General features: G+C 44.8%; 1 protein-coding gene across 1 annotated transcript in view; it reads right to left on the bottom strand.

The window, feature by feature from the left end:
* Positions 1 to 26860, bottom strand: part of LOC128701788 (G-protein coupled receptor GRL101-like) — a 692032-nt gene that overhangs the window by 529742 nt on the left and 135430 nt on the right. Inside the window, exon 4 of the mRNA XM_070105094.1 lies at positions 19201 to 19323. Within this exon, the coding sequence (XP_069961195.1) occupies positions 19201 to 19323 (123 nt within the window). The remainder of the gene's footprint in view (positions 1 to 19200; positions 19324 to 26860) is intronic.

Here is a 26860-nt window from a genome sequence, read left to right as displayed (position 1 = left end):
TCGTGTTGTCGAGCACTGGGTCTGTGTGTTACCTTCTCTCACTCGTGTTGTCGAGCACTGGGTCTGTGTGTTACCTTCTCTCACTCGTGTTGTCGAGCACTGGGTCTGTGTGTGACCTCCTCTCACTCGTGTTGTCGAGCACTGGGTCTGTGTGTTACCTTCTCTCACTCGTGTTGTCGAGCACTGGGTCTGTGTGTTACCTTCTCTCACTCGTGTTGTCGAGCACTGGGTCTGTGTGTTGTCGAGCACTGGGTCTGTGTGTTACCTTCTCTCACTCGTGTTGTCGAGCACTGGGTCTGTGTGTTACCTTCTCTCACTCGTGTTGTCGAGCACTGGGTCTGTGTGTTACCTTCTCTCACTCATGTTGTCGAGCACTGGGTCTGTGTGTTACCTTCTCTCACTCGTGTTGTCGAGCACTGGGTCTGTGTTTAACCTTCTCTCACTCGTGTTGTCGAGCACTGGGTCTGTGTGTTACCTTCTCTCACTCGTGTTGTCGAGCACTGGGTCTGTGTGTTACCTTCTCTCACTCGTGTTGTCGAGCACTGGGTCTGTGTGTTACCTTCTCTCACTCGTGTTGTCGAGCACTGGGTCTGTGTGTTACCTTCTCTCACTCGTGTTGTCGAGCACTGGGTCTGTGTGTTACCTTCTCTCACTCGTGTTGTCGAGCACTGGGTCTGTGTGTTACCTTCTCTCACTCGTGTTGTCGAGCACTGGGTCTGTGTGTTACCTTCTCTCACTCGTGTTGTCGAGCACTGGGTCTGTGTGTTACCTTCTCTCACTCGTGTTGTCGAGCACTGGGTCTGTGTGTTACCTTCTCTCACTCGTGTTGTCGAGCACTGGGTCTGTGTGTTACCTTCTCTCACTCGTGTTGTCGAGCACTGGGTCTGTGTGTTACCTTCTCTCACTCGTGTTGTCGAGCACTGGGTCTGTGTGTTACCTTCTCTCACTCGTGTTGTCGAGCACTGGGTCTGTGTGTTACCTTCTCTCACTCGTGTTGTCGAGCACTGGGTCTGTGTGTTACCTTCTCTCACTCGTGTTGTCGAGCACTGGGTCTGTGTGTTACCTTCTCTCACTCGTGTTGTCGAGCACTGGGTCTGTGTGTTACCTTCTCTCACTCGTGTTGTCGAGCACTGGGTCTGTGTGTTACCTTCTCTCACTCGTGTTGTCGAGCACTGGGTCTGTGTGTTACCTTCTCTCACTCGTGTTGTCGAGCACTGGGTCTGTGTGTTACCTTCTCTCACTCGTGTTGTCGAGCACTGGGTCTGTGTGTTACCTTCTCTCACTCGTGTTGTCGAGCACTGGGTCTGTGTGTTACCTTCTCTCACTCGTGTTGTCGAGCACTGGGTCTGTGTGTTACCTTCTCTCACTCGTGTTGTCGAGCACTGGGTCTGTGTGTTACCTTCTCTCACTCGTGTTGTCGAGCACTGGGTCTGTGTGTTACCTTCTCTCACTCGTGTTGTCGAGCACTGGGTCTGTGTGTTACCTTCTCTCACTCGTGTTGTCGAGCACTGGGTCTGTGTGTTACCTTCTCTCACTCGTGTTGTCGAGCACTGGGTCTGTGTGTTACCTTCTCTCACTCGTGTTGTCGAGCACTGGGTCTGTGTGTTACCTTCTCTCACTCGTGTTGTCGAGCACTGGGTCTGTGTGTTACCTTCTCTCACTCGTGTTGTCGAGCACTGGGTCTGTGTGTTACCTTCTCTCACTCGTGTTGTCGAGCACTGGGTCTGTGTGTTACCTTCTCTCACTCGTGTTGTCGAGCACTGGGTCTGTGTGTTACCTTCTCTCACTCGTGTTGTCGAGCACTGGGTCTGTGTGTTACCTTCTCTCACTCGTGTTGTCGAGCACTGGGTCTGTGTGTTACCTTCTCTCACTCGTGTTGTCGAGCACTGGGTCTGTGTGTTACCTTCTCTCACTCATGTTGTCGAGCACTGGGTCTGTGTGTTACCTTCTCTCACTCGTGTTGTCGAGCACTGGGTCTGTGTGTTACCTTCTCTCACTCGTTACCTTCTCTCACTCGTGTTGTCGAGCACTGGGTCTGTGTGTTACCTTCTCTCACTCGTGTTGTCGAGCACTGGGTCTGTGTGTTACCTTCTCTCACTCGTGTTGTCGAGCACTGGGTCTGTGTGTTACCTTCTCTCACTCGTGTTGTCGAGCACTGGGTCTGTGTGTTACCTTCTCTCACTCGTGTTGTCGAGCACTGGGTCTGTGTGTTACCTTCTCTCACTCGTGTTGTCGAGCACTGGGTCTGTGTGTTACCTTCTCTCACTCGTGTTGTCGAGCACTGGGTCTGTGTGTTACCTTCTCTCACTCGTGTTGTCGAGCACTGGGTCTGTGTGTTACCTTCTCTCACTCGTGTTGTCGAGCACTGGGTCTGTGTGTTACCTTCTCTCACTCGTGTTGTCGAGCACTGGGTCTGTGTGTTACCTTCTCTCACTCGTGTTGTCGAGCACTGGGTCTGTGTGTTACCTTCTCTCACTCGTGTTGTCGAGCACTGGGTCTGTGTGTTACCTTCTCTCACTCGTGTTGTCGAGCACTGGGTCTGTGTGTTACCTTCTCTCACTCGTGTTGTCGAGCACTGGGTCTGTGTGTTACCTTCTCTCACTCGTGTTGTCGAGCACTGGGTCTGTGTGTTACCTTCTCTCACTCGTGTTGTCGAGCACTGGGTCTGTGTGTTACCTTCTCTCACTCGTGTTGTCGAGCACTGGGTCTGTGTGTTACCTTCTCTCACTCGTGTTGTCGAGCACTGGGTCTGTGTGTTACCTTCTCTCACTCGTGTTGTCGAGCACTGGGTCTGTGTGTTACCTTCTCTCACTCGTGTTGTCGAGCACTGGGTCTGTGTGTTACCTTCTCTCACTCGTGTTGTCGAGCACTGGGTCTGTGTGTTACCTTCTCTCACTCGTGTTGTCGAGCACTGGGTCTGTGTGTTACCTTCTCTCACTCGTGTTGTCGAGCACTGGGTCTGTGTGTTACCTTCTCTCACTCGTGTTGTCGAGCACTGGGTCTGTGTGTTACCTTCTCTCACTCGTGTTGTCGAGCACTGGGTCTGTGTGTTACCTTCTCTCACTCGTGTTGTCGAGCACTGGGTCTGTGTGTTACCTTCTCTCACTCGTGTTGTCGAGCACTGGGTCTGTGTGTTACCTTCTCTCACTCGTGTTGTCGAGCACTGGGTCTGTGTGTTACCTTCTCTCACTCGTGTTGTCGAGCACTGGGTCTGTGTTACCTTCTCTCACTCATGTTGTCGAGCACTGGGTCTGTGTGTTACCTTCTCTCACTCGTGTTGTCGAGCACTGGGTCTGTGTGTTACCTTCTCTCACTCGTGTTGTCGAGCACTGGGTCTGTGTGTTACCTTCTCTCACTCGTGTTGTCGAGCACTGGGTCTGTGTGTTACCTTCTCTCACTCGTGTTGTCGAGCACTGGGTCTGTGTGTTACCTTCTCTCACTCGTGTTGTCGAGCACTGGGTCTGTGTGTTACCTTCTCTCACTCGTGTTGTCGAGCACTGGGTCTGTGTGTTACCTTCTCTCACTCGTGTTGTCGAGCACTGGGTCTGTGTGTTACCTTCTCTCACTCGTGTTGTCGAGCACTGGGTCTGTGTGTTACCTTCTCTCACTCGTGTTGTCGAGCACTGGGTCTGTGTGTTACCTTCTCTCACTCGTGTTGTCGAGCACTGGGTCTGTGTGTTACCTTCTCTCACTCGTGTTGTCGAGCACTGGGTCTGTGGGTTTCCTTCTCTCACTCGTGGTGTCGAGCGCTGGGTCTGTGTGTTTGTGACCTTCTCTCACTCGTGTTGTCGAGCACTGGGTCTGTGTGTTACCTTCTCTCACTCGTGTTGTCGAGCACTGGGTCTGTGTGTTACCTTCTCTCACTCGTGTTGTCGAGCACTGGGTCTGTGTGTTACCTTCTCTCACTCGTGTTGTCGAGCACTGGGTCTGTGTGTTACCTTCTCTCACTCGTGTTGTCGAGCACTGGGTCTGTGTGTTACCTTCTCTCACTCGTGTTGTCGAGCACTGGGTCTGTGTGTTACCTTCTCTCACTCGTGTTGTCGAGCACTGGGTCTGTGTGTTACCTTCTCTCACTCGTGTTGTCGAGCACTGGGTCTGTGTGTTACCTTCTCTCACTCGTGTTGTCGAGCACTGGGTCTGTGTGTTACCTTCTCTCACTCGTGTTGTCGAGCACTGGGTCTGTGTTACCTTCTCTCACTCGTGTTGTCGAGCACTGGGTCTGTGTGTTACCTTCTCTCACTCGTGTTGTCGAGCACTGGGTCTGTGTGTTACCTTCTCTCACTCGTGTTGTCGAGCACTGGGTCTGTGTGTTACCTTCTCTCACTCGTGTTGTCGAGCACTGGGTCTGTGTTACCTTCTCTCACTCGTGTTGTCGAGCACTGGGTCTGTGTGTTACCTTCTCTCACTCGTGTTGTCGAGCACTGGGTCTGTGTTACCTTCTCTCACTCGTGTTGTCGAGCACTGGGTCTGTGTGTTACCTTCTCTCACTCGTGTTGTCGAGCACTGGGTCTGTGTGTTACCTTCTCTCACTCGTGTTGTCGAGCACTGGGTCTGTGTGTTACCTTCTCTCACTCGTGTTGTCGAGCACTGGGTCTGTGTGTTACCTTCTCTCACTCGTGTTGTCTCACTTACATAAAGGGATTCTACTAATCACTTATTTTCAGCTGTAGCCTCATTAATAATAATAATAATAATAATAATAATATAATAATAATAATGTTTATTTACTACAAATACATGTACAAGGTATACAAGTACATGTACAAGGTATACAAGTACATGTACAAGGTATACAAGTACATGTACAAGGTATACAAGTACATGTACAAGGTATACAGACCATAGCTGACATCACTGGTATATTACTTTCTAGAAAGCTGCTTGTTAGGCTGAGCATTTTATGCAAATTAGGTCACTTTTGTCCCAGGATATATTGGTTGTTAATTTTATTTTTTTATAGCTAATTACATTAACTCTTTTTCACTTTCACGGTGAATTGTCATCATGTATTCCCTTCGTAATAAGTGTAATCACTCTCATCAAACATTATGCATAATATACAGAGTTATGACACTGCAAACAGTGAAGTTCCACGTGTTTTGTTGATTTCTCACATTATTAAACAATGTGTTGGTATCATGGTGGCCCAGTGTTACTGATGTTTGGTATCATGGTGGCTCAGTGTTACTGATGTTTGGTATCATGGTGGCTCAGTGCTACTGATGTTTGGTATCATGGTGGCTCAGTGTTACTGATGTTTGGTATCTTGGTGGTCCAGTGTTACTGATGTTTGGTATCATGGTGGCTCAGTGCTACTGATGTTTGGTATCATGGTGGCTCAGTGTTACTGATGTTTGGTATCATGGTGGCCCAGTGTTACTGATGTTTGGTATCATGGTGGCTCAGTGTTACTGATGTTTGGTATCATGGTGGCCCAGTGTTACTGATGATTGGTATCATGGTGGCCCAGTGTTACTGATGTTTGGTATCATGGTGGCCCAGTGTTACTGATGTTTGGTATCATGGTGGCCCAGTGTTACTGATGATTGGTATCATGGTGGCCCAGTGTTACTGATGTTTGGTATCGTGGTGGCCCAGTGTTACTGATGTTTGGTATCATGGTGGCCCAGTGTTACTGATGTTTGGTATCATGGTGGCCCAGTGTTACTGATGTTTGGTATGGTGGCCCAGTGTTACTGATGTTTGGTATCATGGTGGCCCAGTGTTACTGATGTTTGGTATCATGGTGGCCCAGTGTTACTGATGTTTAGTATCGTGGTGGCTCAGTGTTACTGATGTTTGGTATCATGGTGGCCCAGTGTTACTGATGTTTGGTATCATGGTGGCTCAGTGTTACTGATGTTTGTTATCATGGTGGCCCAGTGTTACTGATGTTTGGTATCATGGTGGCCCAGTGTTACTGATGTTTGGTATCATGGTGGCTCAGTGTTACTGATGTTTGGTATCATGGTGGCTCAGTGTTACTGATGTTTGGTATCATGGTGGCCCAGTGTTACTGATGTTTGGTATGGTGGCCCAGTGTTACTGATGTTTGGTATCATGGTGGCCCAGTGTTACTGATGTTTGGTATGATGGTGGCCCAGTGTTTCTGATGTTTGGTATCATGGTGGCCCAGTGTTACTGATGTTTGGTATCGTGGAGGCCCAGTGTTACTGATGTTTGGTATCATGGTGGCCCAGTGTTACTGATGTTTGGTATCATGGTGACCCAGTGTTACTGATGTTTGGTATCATGGTGGCCCAGTGTTACTGATGTTTGGTATCATGGTGGCCCAGTGTTACTGATGTTTGGTATCATGGTGGCCCAGTGTTACTGATGTTTGGTATCATGGTGGCCCAGTGTTACTGATGTTTGGTATCGTGGAGGCCCAGTGTTACTGATGTTTGGTATCATGGTGGCCCAGTGTTACTGATGTTTGGTATCATGGTGGCCCAGTGTTACTGATGTTTGGTATCATGGTGGCCCAGTGTTACTGATGTTTGGTATCATGGTGGCCCAGTGTTACTGATTGGTATCATGGTGGCCCAGTGTTACTGATGTTTGGTATCATGGTGGCCCAGTGTTACTGATGCTTGGCATCATGGTGGCCCAGTGTTACTGATGCTTGGTATCATGGTGGCCCAGTGTTTCTGATTGGTATCATGGTGGCCCAGTGTTTCTGATGTTTGGTATCATGGTGGCCCAGTGTTACTGATGTTTGGTATCATGGTGGCCCAGTGTTACTGATGTTTGGTATCATGGTGGCCCAGTGTTACTGATGTTTGGTATCATGGTGGCCCAGTGTTACTGATGTTTGGTATCATGGTGGCTCAGTGTTACTGATGTTTGGTATCATGGTGGCCCAGTGTTACTGATGTTTGGTATCATGGTGGCCCAGTGTTACTGATGTTTGGTATCATGGTGGCCCAGTGTTACTGATGTTTGGTATCATGGTGGCCCAGTGTTACTGATGTTTGGTATCATGGAGGCCCAGTGTTACTGATGTTTGGTATCATGGTGGCCCAGTGTTACTGATGTTTGGTATCATGGTGGCCCAGTGTTACTGATGTTTGGTATCATGGTGGCCCAGTGTTACTGATGTTTGGTATCATGGTGTCCCAGTGTTACTGATGTTTGGTATCATCGTGGCCCAGTGTTACTGATGTTTGGTATCATGGTGGCCCAGTGTTACTGATGTTTGGTATCATGGTGGCCCAGTGTTACTGATGTTTGGTATCATGGTGGCCCAGTGTTACTGATGCTTGGCATCATGGTGGCCCAGTGTTACTGATGCTTGGTATCATGGTGGCCCAGTGTTTCTGATGTTTGGTTTCATGGTGGCCCAGTGTTTCTGATGTTTGGTATCATGGTGGCCCAGTGTTACTGGCTACCTGATGTTTGGTATCATGGTGGCCCAGTGTTACTGGCTACCTGATGTTTGGTATCATGGTGGCCCAGTGTTACTGGCTACCTGATGTTTGGTATCATGGTGTCCCAGTGTTACTGGCTACCAGATGTTTGGTATCATGGTGGCCCAGTGTTACTGGCTACCTGATGTTTGGTATCATGGTGGCCCAGTGTTACTGGCTACCTGATGTTTTGTATCATGGTGGCCCAGTGTTACTGGCTACCTGATGTTTGGTATCATGGTGGCCCAGTGTTACTGGCTACCTGATGTTTGGTGTCATGGTGGCCCAGTGTTACTGGCTACCTGATGTTTGGTATCATGGTGGCCCAGTGTTACTGGCTACCTGATGTTTTGTATCATGGTGGCCCAGTGTTACTGGCTACCTGATGTTTGGTATCATGGTGGCCCAGTGTTACTGGCTACCTGATGTTTGGTATCATGGTGGCCCAGTGTTACTGATGTTTGGCATCAGGGTGGCCCAGTGTTACTGATGTTTGGTATCAGGGTGGCCCAGTGTTACTGATGTTTGGTATCATGGTGGCCCAGTGGATAAAGGTGTCGAGAAATTTTCCTAGTGTCCAGGGAGGTTGGTAATTGTCACGGGTTCGGTCCCCTGTCAGTCGCAGTACTGTATGTGTATGTATGTATGTCTACGTGTGTGTGTGTGTGTGTGTGTGTGTGTGTGTACTCGCCTATTTGTGGCTGTACCTCCTGCCCCCTCCTCATCGTTCGTTGTTACTATGTTCACTATCCCACTGTTTCAAGATCCTTTTCATATCTCTTCTTAAAGCTGTGTATGGAACCTGTCACCACTACTTCACTCTCAAGACTGTTCCACGTCCTGACAACTCATCCGAGTTTTTAACTATCAGTTGTGACCCCTTGTTGCTGTGTCCCATTTCTGAAACATCCTGTCCCTATCCATCTTATCAGTTCCTCTCCTTCGTTACAGTCCTGTCCTCCAGTATCGTCATGTTGATTTCCCTTAACTACTTGTAGGACACACCTCTTAGCTCCAGGACAAGTCTTGTTGCAAACTTTTGTCCTTTCTTTAATTTCTTAACCTGCTTGAGTAGGTGTGTGTTCCATTATGGTGCTGCATACACGGTGTACGGTGTCTTGAATGATTCATTACTCATAATACTAATCTCAGGTTTGCTAGTCGCCGATTTGCTGCAGCAATTATTTGGTTGTTGTGCGCCGCAGATGTGATCGGTATGATACCTTGAGATTTGCAGACTTTGTACCAAAGAAGACCGCAAGTGTACTCCGCTTACGGTCTTGTTTGGTCTTCGCCAGTCTTCGCTACTTTGGATTTGGTTGGGTTGATCTCCAGATACCTTTGTACCTGATCGTCGTTCGCTTGAATTCTCCGCATTAACTTCACACTGTCTGAATCTATCCCTTCCGTCATGTTATTCACATTTAGCAGAAACAGCACTGGCCTTAGGTCTGACCCTTGGGGAACCTCGCTCATCACAGGCGCCCACTCTGACATTCGTCACATACCATCTCTCGTTATTTTCTTCCTGTCAGATATTCCCTGATCCATTGCAGTGCTTTTCCAGTTATTCCTGCCAGCTTTTGCACTAATCTCTTTTGCAGAACTGTGCCAAAAGCCTTCTTACAGTGTAAATGCAGTCTACCCACCACTCTCTATGCTGTCTTACGTCTGTTACCTTGTCGTAAAACTCCAGTACTTGGAGTTTACCTGGAGAGGATTTCGGGGGTCAATGCCTCCGCGGCCCGGTCTGAAACCAGGCCTCATGGTGGATCAGGGTGCCTGATCAACCAGGCTGTTACTGCTGGCCGCACGCAAGCTGACGTACGAACCACAGCCCGGTTGGTCAAGTACTGACTTTATGTGCTTGTCCAGTGCCTTCTTGAAGACAGCCAGGGGTTTATTGGTAATCCCCTTTATGTATGCTGGGAGGCAATTGAACAGTCTTGGGCCCTGGACACTTATTGTGTTGTCTCTTAGTGTACTCGTGGCACCCCTGCTTTTCATTGGGGGAATGTTGCATCTCCTGCCGAGTCTATTGCTTTCATAGGGAGTGATTTTTGTGTGCAGATTTGGTACCAATCCCTCCAGGACCTTCCAAGTGTATATTATAGTTTCTCTCTCTCGCCTGCGTTCGAGGGAATACAGATCAAGGACCTTCAACCGTTCCCAGCAGTTTGTGCCTTATCGCACATGTGTGTGCCGTGAAAATTCTTTGTACACTCTCCAGGTCTGCAATGTTGCCAGCCTTGAAGGGGGCCGTTAGTGTACAGCAGTATTTCAGCGTAGAGAGCACAAGCGATCCTATAGTTTTCTTAGGAGATGAGGTAGATACGTTGTTGTGATCTTTGAAGGCAAGATCCTCTAACATTATCGCTCCCAGGTCCTTCACATTACTTTTCCGCTCCATTGTATGGTTAGAATTTGTGGTATATCCTGACACATTTTTAATTTCTTCAAGTTTTCCATATCTGAGTAGTTGAAATTTCTCCTCGTTGAACTTCATATTGTTTTGGGTGACCCATTCGAAGATTTGGTTGATGTCCACCTGGAGTCTCGCAGTGTCTTCGATGGAGGTCACTGCCATGGTAATCCAGGTGTCATCAACAAAGGAAGACACGGAGCTATGGCTTACATCTCTGTCTATGTCAGATATGAGGATGAGAAATAGAATGGGAGCGAGTACTGTGCCTTGTGGAACAGAGCTTTTTATCATGGCTGCCTCAGACTTTACTCTGTTTACTATTACTCTTTGTGTTCTATTTGTCAGGAAATTATAGATCCATCTACCAATTTTTCCAGTTATTCCTTTATCACGCATTTTGTGCGCTATTACACCGTGGTCACACTTGTCGAAAGCTTTTGCAAAGTGTGTGTATACTACATCTGTATTTTGTTTATCCTCTACAGCATCCAGCACCTTGCCATAGTAGTCCAGTAGCTGGAACAGGCAGGAGCGACCTGCTCTAAACCCGTGTTGCCCTGGGTTGTGTAACTGATGGGTATCTAGGCGAAGATTGAGACACTTATGCAACATATGGGAATCTTTATTCAGGAAACGTTTCGCCACACAGTGGCTTCATCAGTCCAATACAAAGTAGAATGGCCCTATGCTGTACATTCTACAAGACTGATGGACTGAACACATCGACTCCAGGCTGAGGGACTGATTACCTCAAACTACTCCTCTCCTTACGCCTTTCTACTTTGTATTGGACTGATGAAGCCACTGTGTGGCGAAACGTTTCCTGAATAAAGATCCCCATATGTTGCATAAGTGTCTCTATCTTCAACTTGTCGCTCTTTCAAAACCATTCATCACACACACGGGTATCTAGATGGTTGGCGATCTTGCTTCTAAGAACTCTCTCGATATTTGCAGTTCCATTGACTACTGCTTCCCTTCGTATTTCAGATATATTGACCCCACTTAGCAGCTCTGTGAGTCTTCGTCTGTATAGGAAACGTCTCTCTCTTTCTAGTTTACATCTTCTCTTTGTTAGGTAAGACACATATGCAACAGTTAGGTATCTTTATTTTAAAACGTTTCGCCTACACAGTAGGCTTCTTCAGTCAAGTACAGAAAAGTTGATAGAAGCAGAAGAGACTTGAAGACGATGTAATCAGTCCATCACCCTTAAAGTTTTGAGGTGGTCAGTCCCTCAGTCTGGAGAAGAGCATTGTTCCGAAGTCTGAAACAATATGAAGTTGAATGGACAGGATGGAGCCTTATATAGGACAAGGAGGTGAGACTCAAGGTTGAGGGGCTGATTGCCTCATTCTCCTCCTGTTCTTCAAGTTTCTCCTACGTATGGACTGATGAAGCCACTGTGTGGCGAAACGTTTCCTCAATAAAGATACCCAAGAGTTGCACATGTGTCTAATCTTCTCTTTCTTTTTCTTAATGGAATGTGTCTTGAGCAGATCTCAAGAACCACAGAATTCATTTTTTCAAGGCAGATGTTCAGGTCCGTGTTGTTTAGGATATCTTCCCAGCTTGTTTAATTTAGGACATTGTTTATTGATCCCATTGTATGTTTTTGTTATTGAAATTGAATTTCGTGAAGACACCCTCATGACTGCTCACATTTTGCTGGTCCGGAGCCCTGTGCATACATGTCTGTACCTCTATTATGATGGTAAATTAGACACATGTGCAACTCTTGGGTATCTTTATTGAGGAAACGTTTCGCCACACAGTGGCTTCATCAGTCCATACAAAGGAGAAACTTGAACAGGAGGAGAAAGAGGTAATCAGTCCTTCAACCTTGAGTCGATGTGTTCAGTCCATTAATCTTGAATAGATTGGATGAATGGACTGAACACATCGATTCAAGGTTGAGGGACTGATTACCTCATTCTCCTCCTGTTCTTCAAGTTTCTCCTACGTATGGACTGATGAAGCCACTGTGTGGCGAAACGTTTCCTCAATAAAGATACCCAAGAGTTGCACATGTGTCTAATTTATCAACATGTCGGTTCTCTGAACCATTCATCTACAGACTTCTATGTTGTGATCTGAGTGAATTGTCTTTGATACAGTTATATTACGTATCAGATCATCATTGTTAGTTTGATGGGAGGGGCTGGGTTTGATGGGAGGGGCTGGGTTTGATGGGAGGGGCTGGGTTTGATGGGAGGGGCTGGGTTTGATGGGAGGGGCTGGGTTTGATGGGAGAGGCTGGGTTTGATGGGAGGGGCTGGGTTTGATTAGTGTCATTGGGTATGGGAGTTAATTCTTGGGTAGTTCCTGACTATGGAACTGAACTTCTCCAGGCTGAGGGACTGACAACCTCAAATTCTACGACTTCAAGGGTGATGGACTGATTACATCGTCTTCACATCTCTACTGTTCCTGCCTACTTCCTGTACTCGACTGAAGAAGCCTACTGTGTAGGCGAAACGTTTCGGAATAAAGTTGCCTAACTGTTGCCTATGTGTCTTACCTACCAATTCATGGGTAGCTTTGGGTAGAGGTCGTTTTGATAAGGACCTGCCTTGTATGGGCCAGTAGGCCTTCTGCAGTGTTCCTCCATTCTTATGTTCTTATGAAGATGAGCTGTTTTCCAGTACCACCTCCATCATCTTACCACTCCACATTTCTAGTCTTCCATGTGGCTCTAGGTTTTCCCAGTCTCTTGTGATTGAAATCACCCAGAACTAGTAACTTTGCACGGCCCATGTGTACCCTTCTGGCAATCCCAGCTAGTGTGTCAACCATTGCTCTGTTGCTCTTATCATATTCTTTTATTGGCCTCCTGCTATTCTGTGGTGGGTTGTACATCACTGCAATCACCGCCTTGGGATCCTCAATCTGAATAGATCCTACCATGTAATCCCTTGCATCCCTTCTGTCCATTCCTTCCATCTCCTCAAAACTCCATTGGTTTATGATGAGCAGTGTAACTCCTTCGGTTCCCTCTATCTTTCCTCAGGATCTAGATGTAAAGGTTGCATCTGTTATCCCCATGAGCTTTGTGTCCGTGAGTGCTATGATGTCAAGGGATGCCTCCATGATTCCTTCATGCCACTCACACTTATTTGATATTCCATCTGTGTTGAACTGTACCCTCAGCTTCTTTTCCAACACAGTGCTCCTAGGGGTTTGTGAGGGATGGAGAAGTGGGGGACCTGGTAGGATACTATGGGGGGCTGCTGTTAAGGTGGAGTTTGTGATGGAGACTGTGGGTGTAAACTGTGGGTTGTTTTGGGTTTGATTGCAGTTGGGGTGTTGCATTGTGGGTGTTCTGTGGGTGGTTCTGAAGGAGGGGGGTTATGTTCTACAAAGTCTGAGTTCCCGTGCTCATCTGTATCCTTGTTTTCCTTTCCTGCCCCTTGCATCTTGTATCCTCTTTCTCAGTACCTGTTGTTCTTCTCATGTTCTATCACAGTCGAGGTACACCTGCTGATAATTGGATGAGCCTCATAGTTGTGATTTCTGCTGCAGGATCCTGTTTTGCACTGTTTCTGACTTGAAAACAATTTGATTGAACGAATTTTTTCCCCTTGAGTATCCCCCTATAATCTGAAAATTTGTCAGCTGGGTCATATTTTCTATCCCTTTGTGTGTGTGTCTGTGTGTGTACTTGCATAATTGTGGTTACAGGGATCGAGTCATAGCTCCTGGCCCCGCCTCTTCTCTAGTCTCTACTAGGTCACTCCCTGCTCTGTGAGCTTTATCATACCTCTTCTTAAAGTTATGTATGGATCATGCCTCCACCACTCACTTTCCAGACTATTGCACTTCCTGGCAACTCTGTGACTGAAGAAATACTTCCTAACATCTCTGTGACTCATCTGAGTCTTCAGCTTCCAATTTTGACCCTTTGTCGCTGTATCCAATCTCTGGAACATCATATCTCTGTCCACCTTGTCGGTTCCTCTCAGTATTTTATATGTTGCTATCATATCCCCCCTGTCCCCCTATCCTCCAGTGTCATAAGGTCAATTTCTCTTAACCCCTCGTCGTAGGACATGCCTCTTAGCTCCGGGACTTGTGTGTTAGTGTGTGTGTGCACGTGTGTGTGTGCACTCTTCTAATTGTACAAACCTAATTGTGGTTGCAGGGGTCGAGACACAGATCCTGGCCCTGCCTCTTCGCTGATTGCTACTAGGTCCTCTCTCTCCCTGCCCCATGAGCTTTATCATACCTCGCCTTAAAACTATGTATGGTTCCCGCTTCCACTACGTCACTTTCTAGGCTATTCCACGGCCTGACTACTCTATGACTGAAGAAATACATCCTAACATCCCTTTGATTCATCTGAGTCTTCAACTTCCAATTGTGACCTCTTGTGTCTGTGTCCCTTCTCTGGAACATCCCGTCTTTGTCCACCTTGTCTATTCCACGCAGTATTTTATATGTCGTTATCATGTCTCCCCTGACCCTCCTGTCCTCCAGTGTCGTCAGGCCGATTTCCCTCAACCTTTCTTCGTGCGTGTGTGTGTGTGTGTGTGTGTGTGTGTGTGTCCACTCTTCTAGTTGTACTAACCTAATTGTGGTTGCAGGGGTCGAGACACAGATCCTGGCCCAGCCTCTTCGCTGATCGCTTCACTGATGTGTGTGTGTGTGCCGACTTGGTAAATTAGGCCCAAATCCTCTAAAAAATTAACTCTTCTGAAAGATTGTATATTGGTTACTAAATTAATATGGCATTAATATCGAGGCAAAATTTTGACTTTTTTCTCATAACTTCACCTGACCCTCCCATATAGAACCTAATATACTTTACCTAAATTAATATATCGTGCAGAATAGGTAAAACTTGCGATTATGGCTTATATAGCAATGCTCTTCTTGCCGAATAACGCAAGCAAAAATTTGTGTATGTGTATGCAAAAATCATTCTGAAACTAATGAAAAAAATATATTTGATTGTTTATTATTAAATTTTGCAAACTTATCAAAAATATATTTAGTTGGATTAGGCTAAATTAAATTGTGCTTGTTATAATTAGGTTAGGTAAGTTTTCTAAGGTTCTTTTGGTACAAAATTTAAAATTTTTACATTAAGTGAAAAAATATATCTTTAAACGTATAAGAGAAAATTTTAGAAAGGACATAATTTTAAATGAGTTCTTCCTTATTGACCAATTTTACCTATTCGGCACGACATTAACTTTTTCCCTCTGCTTTTTTAAGCAAATCTGATCATTTCTCTTTAAGCAACTATCTTTTTTGACTGCCTAACACACACACACACACACACACGCGCGCGCGCACACACACACACACACACACACACACACACACACACACACACGACGGCTAGGTAGTGACTACCCTACTTGACCCACTGGACCAAGCCGCTGATGGGCAAAGTATGGGAGAACATTCTCTCGCACAATGCCAGAAGATTTAACACCCACTACCAGCGGGTCAACCAATGGCATGACGAGAACCTGGAAGACTTTCATCCTATACCATCAATTGACACATCTTCTCTCGAAGACGAACATCCCCTTACCAGACCAATCACGCTCAGAGAGGTGTCCCAAGTTATAGGGCGACTGAGAAACATAGCTCCTGGCCCATCAGGCATAAGAGCTAAACTCAAGTACCTTCCCCGTAACTGCAAGATGTCACTGGTGAATATCTACAATGCCATCTTGGCATCTGGTCACTTCCCAGTGGCTTTCAAGACAGCTAAGATGATCTTCATCGCCAAACCTAACAAGGACAACCGCAACCCCGAGAACTACAGACCCATCTCCCTACTCGAAGTCACGGGCAAAGTCTTCGAAAAATTAATCTCCAACAGGCTAAACTACTTCATGGAGTTCAACCACCTATTCTCTGAAAGGCAGTTCGGCTTCAGGTCCCGCCGCAGCACTCAGCATGCCATAAACATCATCTTTGATGCCGTGGCCAGCCTGAAGAAGCAAGGGAACCTGGTTCTTATCGCCACCAGGGACGTGCACAAGGTCTTCGACAGGCTTTGGCATTTACAAACTCGTAGACCTCCCTGATCACAACTGGACCTTTCTCAGGCTCATCTACAACTTCTTAACAGGAAGAAGAATCATCCCCACCTTCCACGGAACGGAATCAACTCCCTTCACCCCAACAGCAGGAGTACCCCAAGGCTCTTGCTTCAGCCCTATCCTCTTCAACATATACGTCAACGACCTCCCCCAACCTGAACATACCTACACCACCATCACCCAATTTGCAGACGATGTCATCCATGTTGTCTCCTCCACCCCTACAGCTGGTGCAAATAAGCATAGGAGAGCAATTGAGAAAATGAATGAAGAACTAAATAGAACAGCCAGGTGGGAGAAGAAATGGAGAATAACAACCAACCCAGACAAAGTCCTCATCAGCACCATCGGATGCTTTTCATCAACCATAGAAGACAAAGGGGGCATTTCCATCAGAGGCACCCGAATAGCTATTGGGAATTCAAACAAGATCCTAGGATACGAGATCGACAGATTACTCAACTCGACATCCCACATAACCAAAAAAGTAAACCTAGCGAAAGCCTACCTTGGCCAACTTTATCGATTCAAAGCAGCTCCTCCCCACATCAAACAGCACCTGTACAAGATGATGATCAGACCTCTGCTGGAATATCTCTGTGTACTCTTGTCGCTCACAACCAGAACCAACATGCTAAAACTCCAAGAGTCCAAAACAAAGCCCTCCGCTTCATCACTGGCACCAGACTCAGAGACAGAATCAGGACCGAGGACCTACACATACAACCGAGAATCCCCGCAATCAATGTCCGGTTAGACAAACTTACGAAGAGACAACTATATGACATGTAGGAACTCTTTGTGCCTGACAGAGGGAACCCCCCCCCAACCACTGAACACGACCGACTATACCATTGGAAATATAAACACATATGCAGTATAATGTGATCCTTTATTGACTACGTTTCGCCCACACAGTGGGCTTCTTCAAGTCACAAACAGAACTACCTGGGGTGGAAGGAACGCGAGTATTTATAGTCAGGTTCAGAGTGCTGAGGTCAGGTGGAGAATGCTGCATCTGATGATGTACCGAGTGGGGTTATAGAGTCTAAAATCTTGGGTAGCTTGGAAAGGAGGTTGGATAAGTTTGTGAGCAGACCTTCTACAGTGTTCTTATGTGGGATAGCGATGAAGAAGCTTCTTGGCAAGTGGTTCAGCTATGTTATAGAAGCCACTATTCTGGTTGAAGTTGTCGGATATAGAAATAAGTGATGATTCCAGGATTCTTCGGTATTGAGTGTTGTCTTCTGTGGCGATAAGTCTTGAGTTTCTGTAGTTTATCAAGTGGTTGTGTGAATTACGGTGTTGTGTTGCGTACAACACCGTAATTCACACAACCACTTGATAAACTACAGAAACTCAAGACTTATCGCCACAGAAGACAACACTCAATACCGAAGAATCCTGGAATCATCACTTATTTCTATATCCGACAACTTCAACCAGAATAGTGGCTTCTATAACATAGCTGAACCACTTGCCAAGAAACTTCTTCATCGCTATCCCACATAAGAACACTGTAGAAGGTCTGCTCACAAACTTGTCCAATCTCCTTTCCAAGCTACCCAAGATTTTAGACTCTATAACCCCACTCGGTACATCATCAGATGCAGCATTCTCCACCTGACCTCAGCACTCTGAACCTGACTATAAATACTCGCGTTCCTTCCACCCCAGGTAGTTCTGTTTGTGACTTGAAGAAGCCCACTGTGTGGGCGAAACGTAGTCAATAAAGGATCACATTATACTGCATATGTGTTTATATTTCCATTGTGTCGGTATTTTATACCATTTATTTCCACCGACTATACCATTACCACCCCTCCCCACAGAGTCCAAAGAATGACCCTCCAACAAAGAGTTCGACGTTTCATCCACAAGAACTTCCCTCGACCGAAAATCTTAAGCGACCTCCCCGCAGAAGAAGAATGGATACCACCGGAACCATTCTATGTCCATTAACACTGACTAACACTCCCCATCTCCGGGTGACCCACTTCTATCAACCTCACAACTAACCTTGTTGCCCCTACTACTACCCTCCAGCAGGACACCACCTCAGTCACTGCTTAGCCAGCCAACCCCAGGTGAGCAACCAACCTCCATCAAATGACCTGCAACTTCCACCTGCAGTTGCGGCCTTCTGACCAACCTCTTGCGAAAAAAAAACAATTGCACGCAGTATGCATCCTTCCAATTCAATGATGCACTGGTATAACAACAATATAGCAGTGTGCAACTGATGGGCAGGAGGTATACCCCACTCATAAATTACTCGATATGCACAAACGCGTATTGAAAATACACCAAAGTGGATAGGCCACTAACCTTTTATAACCCCACCTACCCCTCCTCCCTCCCTAACCTTTCCTACATTCCATCCTTACCTATCCTTCTTCCTCCCTCCCTTCTTATCTAAGCTCTGGTCAAAATCTCGCACCTCGCAGAGGTTTGCAACAAAACTAGTCCCGGAGCTAAGGTATGTTCTGTGAGAAAAAGTTAAGGGAACTCAACCTGATCACATCAGAAGAAAGACTAGGGGGTGATATGATGATAACGTAGAAAATACTGAAAAATTGCTGGGTTGGATATGGACCGATTGTTTGAGACTGGACACAGGAACACGAAGGGGTAGCTGGAAAAGTTGAGTCACAGGAACGTTAGGAAGTATTTCTTCACTCTAGCGCTGTTAGGAAGTAGAACGAAATGGCTAGTGGAGTTGTAGAGGCAGGAGCCATACATGGTTTTAAGAAGAGGTATGACAATGATCTTGGAGCCTGAGGAGAGAAAACATAGTGATCAAGAACTGAGGGTCCTGGAGCTGAGACTCGACCCTAGCAATTCATATAAACACATGTACTAAACATACATTATCTCTGTACACAGCAGGATTCGAACCTTCATGCAGAGTGACATACAATCTCTGCAGGAAAGTATTCAGTACTTCGATACAGAGTTTGCAAGTTTGAATCCTGCTGTAAACTGAAAGATAATTGATATAAATACATGTATTTGCATATATATATTTCCGAGAAATTTCAGAGACATCGTAACGATGTTCCTGCAATTGCTGTTCCGCAACTCGTTTTTTTTCTTAACTGTTATTACCAGATCACCATGTGTACCCAAACACAAATTGAAATGCAAATTGGACTGCGTGAAATCTATTCGATACGGTCCAGAAAGCCATTCAATTATCGTTTAATGTTAATCAGTTAGTTTTGTGTCAACGAGGTGTAGACAAGTGACGTTTCTATACCTTACGGTCAACTACTGAGCTGGTAATATTGACAGACACTATACTAACCTGGCTGGCACTGGACTTCGTCTGTGGCGTCAATACAGTCGAGGATGCCGTCACAAACAAGGCCGGGCCGGATGCACTCTCCGTTAGCACAGGTGAACTCTCCGTAGAAACACTTCCGGTAGTCTGGAGACACAGAACAACGGTCTTTTATTATCGTCGTTAGCTTCTGGAAAGACTGGAACATTACAGAGAGAAAGATAACACAGGGAGTGGAACACTAGAGAGTGGAACATCACAGACCGAGTGCAGTCTTACGTACCGAGACGAACCTTGAGGAATAAGTGGAGCACCACAGTGTGTGTGTGGAACTCCTCGTAATAATCTGATCACCTCAGAGTGGAACAGTGAATGGAAAATGACACAGTAACCAGCATAACATAATGGAATACCGTACAGTTAGTGGAACATCAGAGTGAAACACCGGATTCGGTAGATGATCACAGAGTGGATACAGCATCATAGAGAGGACCTCACATTGTGAGGAATCTAACACAAACATCGTACAAGGACTGAAGCATCATACAGTGAGTCAAAACATCAGAGATCCAGCAACAAAACACACAAATGGATCATGTTGAGAGAAATACAATTGCAACATTACACCTATGAATAATACTGACAGATGTAGTGTTGAGGCAACTCAGTAAAACAAACGCAGCTAAGGTCAGACCAATGATGGGGTGGATTATGGTAATATACATGTTACTTGTATTCTCACGTTTCCAGTATTGTTATGGATTGACAGATTTTCCAGGCCGGAGAAATACTGCCTGGGAAAGCTGTCCGTGTGAAGTTAGTTAGTTTAATATGTTTATTATGCACCACATACCCATCCTGTGGGCGGTAGTCAAAAGATTACAGAGGTACATAATTGGTCCAGGGACTGGGCCTAAAAGTTTTGATAGCTGAGCAAGTTAGAGGTAATGAATTCACAATTTACAAAGGTAATGAACTCACAATTTACAAAGGTATGAACTCCAGGTAGGTCTAGTCACAATCATGACAAGTTACAAAGGTATTTACAGATTACAGAGGTACACAATGGGTCCAGGGACCGGGCTCCAAAGTTTTGATGGCTGAACTAGGTACAAGGTAATGAACTCACAAGTTACAAAGGTAATGAACTCACAAGTTACAAAGGTAATGAATACTGTAAGAATGGTTACTTACGTTTATACATGGCTGCAATCATGAACAAATTTTAGAGTAATGAGCAATTCACACTTCCACACCCGGTCACAACTGTAGTGAGTTATTGGTGCAAATGTTGATTGTTGAGTCTCTCTCTCTCTCACTCACACACACACACACACACACACACACACACACACACACACACACACACACACACACACATACAAATTCATACACACACATACACACACACACATAAACACACACACACACACACACACACACACACACACACACACACACACACACATACACACACACACACACACATACAAATTCATACACACACATACACACACACACATAAACACACACACACACACACACACACACACACACACACACTCATACACACACACACACACACACACTCATACACACAAACACACACACACACACACACACACACACACACACAAACACACAAACACACACACACACACACACACACACATGCACATATGTGGTAATGCTTTATTTACAGCTAGCAAAGTCAGGGTATTTCTCCAGAATGGTCTGCAATATACCACTGTGGATAAAATACTTAGCCATTTCTTGAACATTTCTGAGTGAGTTGTTTCTAAATTCATTAATTTTATCACACTCCAGTACATAATGACGCAAGGTGTGACGCACTCCAGTACATAATGACGCAAGGTGTGACAATAGTCCATCTGGCAAAGTTTACATTTCGTTTGGTCTACATCTGGTGGTGGTGATTTAACCTGCCAAAGATACTTGTAACCCAGCCGGAGCCGGGAGGTAGTGACATCCAAGAGTCTGCTTATTTTGTTGGATACACCATAGACATGTGGCTCCTCCTGCATGATAGAATGATGATAGATGGACTCACTGGTGTCAATCTCCCTGAGCCTTAAGTCCATAAAATTCAGCTGAAGTTCTTTTCGTATTATTGTTCTCAAACTACTACCTGACAAGCCAAGATTGTAATCTACTCCCTCTTTGAAAGCATACAGCTTAGCCAATTTATCAGTTCTATCATGCATCTGAAGACCAATGTGAGATGGAATCCACAGCATGTGCACTCTGACTCCACTGTCCACAATCCTACCATACCTGTGTCTGGCTTCTGAAACAAGCATGCCACAATTTATGCTAAATGAGTTGAGAGCATTTATGGATGACAGAGAATCAGTTACAATTAAACTGTCAATCTTTGATACATAGATGCATTTCAGTGCAAGGAGTATGGCAAACAGTTCTGTCTGAAGGGTAGAGGCCCAATTATTGATGCGTGCTCCAATTTCTTTAAGAGAGCCATCACTCTGTACGACAACAGCAGCACTACCAGCTGCACCAGTGGATTGGTGAACAGAACCATCAACGTAAATAATTTCCGAGAGTGTGTGCTGTGTGACTAAGTTATCAATACAGCTTAAGGCCTCATGTTTGGCTTCAAGGCGAAGTTTTGGTTGTGATTTAAGAAGTAGTTTGGGGGGAAATGGAGGAATGGTAGTTTGGAATGGGGTAATATTCCATGGAGCGGAGAAGTGCCGCTGTTGCCTTACTTGACATAGATCATGTATCTGATTCATGCGGAGGTCGGTTCCAGTCTTTTCGATCCATCTGGAGGAGTGTTCACCAGTGCTGAGGAAAGTTTGGAGGGCTTCTGTGCAGGGGTTTGAATGAGCTTGCCTGAGCATATTAACCCCAATTAGGATATTTCTTTCAGTAACACGATCTCTGATGCTTGGAATATCAAGTTCTTTTTGCATATTTAAAATTTTGGCAGTACGAGGGCATCCTAGGATGATCCTCATTGCTTCGTTCTGCAGTTTTTCCAGCCCTCCAAGCTTCCAGTCAGACACAAGAGCAAGTAGTGGCGCAGCATAATCAACCAATGATCTAATATAAGCAAGATACATCATTTTCACAATTTTAACATTAGCACCATACCTGGGGTGAAGCCCTGCCACAACTCTAAGTGCTCTTAGTTGTTCTTTGTATTGGCGACAAAGTCTTGTTACAACAGGTCCAAGTAGTGGAACCTCAAAGCTTAGATACCTGTATCTGCTTACATATTCTAGAAGAGACCAGACATGATCATCCAATTCCCCCCTAATTATATATTTCAGCCATAACACGAAACGCTTCAACCGGTCGGTTTCAAATTTTCAACGCCGTGTTCGGTACCTAAGGTAAGATTCCTGGAATCACTGATTATTTCCAAAGCTTTCAGTAGCTTGACTTTCAGTAGCTTGACTTTCAGTAGCTTGACTTTCAGTAGCTTGACTTTCAGTAGCTTGACTTTCAGTAGCTTGACTTTCAGTAGCTTGACTTTCAGTAGCTTGACTTTCAGTAGCTTGACTTTCAGTAGCTTGACTTTCAGTAGCTTGACTTTCAGTAGCTTGACTTTCAGTAGCTTGACTTTCAGCTTTATAAAAAGGTATCTCTTAATTCGATAACTGTGATGCACATACCTGGAGGAGTCTGTGGGTGGTGTTCCGGGGGTCAACGCCCCCGCGGTTCGGTCTGTGACCAGGCCACGCGGTTGATCAGGACCTGATCAACCAGCCTGTTACTGCTGGCCGCACGTACTCCAACGTATGAACCACAGCCCGGCTGGTTAGGTACTGATTTTAAGTGCCTGTACAGCGCCTTCTTGAAAACAGCCAGGAGTCTATTGGTAATCCCCCTTATGTATGCTGGGAGGTAGTTGAACAGTCTTGGACCCCTGACACTTAATGTTTTATCTCTTAGTGTACTGACTGCAACTTTTTTTCAATTTCCGTTACATCACTGTGAATATATTTAGAGTTCTTCTGAAGGGCCACAATTTGTAACGAGTGTTGCATCTCATGGACAGGACAGTTCCCGTTAAGTTACGTACGTGTCCGGGAGAATTTGGAATATACTAAATTAGTTTACAAAGTCTCAGGAAATGACAATAACAAGATTGTAAACAAATCAGGGAACGGGTGGGGTTTGAACCCAAGGTGATTCCTAAAACTCACAGGCCAGTATGTTAACTACTCAGCCAGCTGACTCTAATAAGATTCTTAAGAATCTCTACTAAGGCAGGTGAGTCGTGGAACTCACCTGCCAGGGCTATGATTTTCACGACTTCACTGCTTACGTCAAAACTTGGAATCCGTGTGACATCTAAAGTGATATCAAAGTTTATATATATATATAAACACTGATCTCTGGCTGAAGGAGACTCGAACCTACGAACCTTGGAACAAGGTACGCAGTGCTTTACCAATCTACCCACACTGGACCAATACCTTGGAGCCCAGCTTGCGCTAGACTTTCATCCAAGGCAGCCAGCTTTCAGGGAGAAGGCTTACAGCTTTTCATCTCATTCCCCTGGCTGTCTTGGATCAAAGTCTAGCGCAAGCTGGACGCCAAGGTATTGGTCCAGTGTGGGTAGATTGGTAAAGCACTGCGTACCTTGTTCCAAGGTTCGTAGGTTCGAGTCTTCTTCAGCCAGAGATCAGTGTTTGTGTATAACATAAGAACATAAGAAAGGAGGAACACTGCAGGAGGCCTGCTGGCCCATACTAGGCAGGTCCTTTACAATTCATCCCACTAACAAAACATTTACCCAACCCAATTTTCAATGCTACCCAAGAAATAAGCTCTGATGTGAAAGTCCCACTCAAATCCAACCCTTCCCACTCATGTACTTATCCAACCTAGATTTGAAACTACCCAAAGTCCTAGCCTCAATAACCCAACTAGGTAGACTGTTCCACTCATCAACTACCCTATTTCCAAACCAATACTTTCCTATGTCCTTTCTAAATCTAAACTTATCTAATTTAAATCCATTACTGCGGGTTCTCTCTTGGAGAGACATCCTCAAGACCTTATTAATATCCCCTTTATTAATACCTATCTTCCACTTATACACTTCGATCAGGTCTCCCCTCATTCTTCGTCTAACAAGTGAATGTAACTTAAGAGTCTTCAATCTTTCTTCATAAGGAAGATTTCTGATGCTATGTATTAATTTAGTCATCCTACGCTGAATGTTTTCTAACGAATTTATGTCCATTTTGTAATACGGAGACCAGAACTGAGCTGCATAATCAAGGTGAGGCCTTACTAATGATGTATAAAGCTGCAGTATGACCTCTGGACTTCTGTTGCTTACACTTCTTGATATAAATCCCAGTAATCTATTTGCCTTATTACGTACGCTTAGGCATTGCTGTCTTGGTTTAAGGTTGCTGCTCACCATAACCCCCAAGTCCTTTTCGCAATCTGTATGGCTAAGTTCTACATCATTTAATTTATAAGTACTAGGGTTATGGGCACTCCCAAGCTTCAGAACCTTGCACTTATCTACATTGAACTGCATCTGCCACTTTTCTGACCAAGAATAGAGTTTGTTTAAATCCTCCTGAAGTTCCCTAACATCTACGTTTGAATCAATTATCCTACCTATCTTTGTGTCATCGGCGAATTTGCTCATATCACTAGTAATTCCCTCATCAAGATCATTGATATATATTATAAACAACAACGGGCCCAAGACTGATCCCTGTGGAACGCCACTTGTTACAGATCCCCACTCGGATTTAACCCCATTTATGGACACTCTCTGCTTCCTGTCAGTGAGCCATGACTCGATCCACGAGAGCACTTTTCCCCCAATGCCATGGGCTGCCACTTTCTTTAACAGTCTATGGTGCGGAACTCTATCAAAAGCCTTACTAAAATCTAAGTAAATAATATCAAATTCTTTATTGTGGTCAACAGCCTCAAAAGCTTTACTGAAGAAAGTTAATAAATTAGTTAGACAAGACCGGCCTCTTGTGAATCCATGCTGAGTATCATTAATCAAGCTATGCTTATCGAGATGGCTTCTTATAATCTCAGCTATAATTGACTCTAGTAATTTGCCTACAATTGAGGTCAGGCTTATTGGGCGGTAATTTGACGGTAACGACTTGTCCCCTGTTTTAAAAATAGGAGTTACATTAGCCATCTTCCACATATCAGACACTACACCTGTTTGAAGAGATAAATTAAAAATATTAGTTAATGGTTCACAGAGTTCCATTTTGCATTCCTTAAGAACCCTTGAAAAAACCTCATCAGGACCCGGCGACTTATTTTGCTTCAGTCTGTCTATCTGCCTCACAACCATCTCACTAGTGACTGTGATGTTACATAATTTATCTTCTTCTAGCCCACTGTAAAAATTAATTACTGGAATATTGTTAGTGTCTTCCTGTGTAAAAACTGAGAGAAAATAATTATTTAAAATCAAGCACATTTCATTCTCATTGTCAGTAAGGTGCCCATAGTTATTTTTAAGGGGACCTATCTTATCTCTAACTTTTGTTCTATAGACCTGGAAAAAACTTTTTGGGTTAGTTTTAGAATCCCTAGCAACTTTAATTTCATAGTCCCTTTTAGCTTTTCTTATCCCCTTTTTAATGTCCCTCTTAATGTCAATATACTGATTCATAAGATGACCCTCACCTCTTTTGATACGCCTATAAATTCCTTTCTTATGCCCTAGTAGATATTTGAGCCTATTATTCATCCATTTTGGGTCATTTCTATTTGATCTAATTTCTTTATATGGGATAAACGCTCTTTGAGCAGCATGTATAGTGTTCAGAAAACTGTCATATTGATAGCTCTCTTCGTTACCCCAGTCAACAGATGATAAGTGTTCTTTAAGCCCATCGTAATCTGCTAAGCGAAAATCTGGGACTGTTACTGAGTTATCGCTACTATCGTACTTCCATTCAATGCTAAATGTAATTGATTTGTGGTCGCTAGCACCCAGTTCCTCTGAAATTTCTAAATTATTAACAAGGGATTCATTGTTTGCCATAACTAAGTCAAGCAGGTTATTTCCCCTTGTAGGTTCTGTCACAAACTGCTTCAAAAAACAATCCTGAAATACTTCTAAGAAGTCGTACGATTCTAAATTCCCAGTCAAGAAATTCCAATCAACATGACTAAAGTTAAAGTCTCCTAGAATTACTACATTATCGTGCCTTGTGGCCTTAACAATTTCCTCCCATAGTAGTTTCCCTTGGTCCCTATCTAAGTTAGGGGGACGGTATATCACTCCTAAAATCAGTTTTTCATGCCCCTCTGAAAATTCTATCCAAACAGACTCTGTATGTGTTACTTCAGACTTAATACCCGTTTTTATGCAACAGTTCAAGCGATCTCGGACGTACAATGCCACCCCACCCCCCCTCCCAATACTTCTATCTTCTTGGAACAATTTAAAACCCTGAATATGACATTCCGCAGGCATGTCCCGACTTTTTGAATTAAACCACGTCTCAGTTAAGGCAAATACATCAATGTTACCTACACTAGCAACTAATCTCAACTCGTCCATCTTATTCCTAGCACTACGGCAATTAGCATAATAAACATTGAAAGACTCTCCTTTCTCTTTACCCTTCCTGCTCATTTCTATTTTTCTACTAAACCTATTACCGTCTTTATCACCCAAGGTCCCTGG

This window comes from Cherax quadricarinatus, chromosome 96, assembly GCF_038502225.1.
Source record: "Cherax quadricarinatus isolate ZL_2023a chromosome 96, ASM3850222v1, whole genome shotgun sequence".
Lineage (NCBI taxonomy): Eukaryota > Metazoa > Arthropoda > Malacostraca > Decapoda > Parastacidae > Cherax > Cherax quadricarinatus.
The sequence above is the reverse complement of the archived record's forward strand: the minus strand, read 5'-3'. Positions and strand labels throughout refer to the sequence as shown.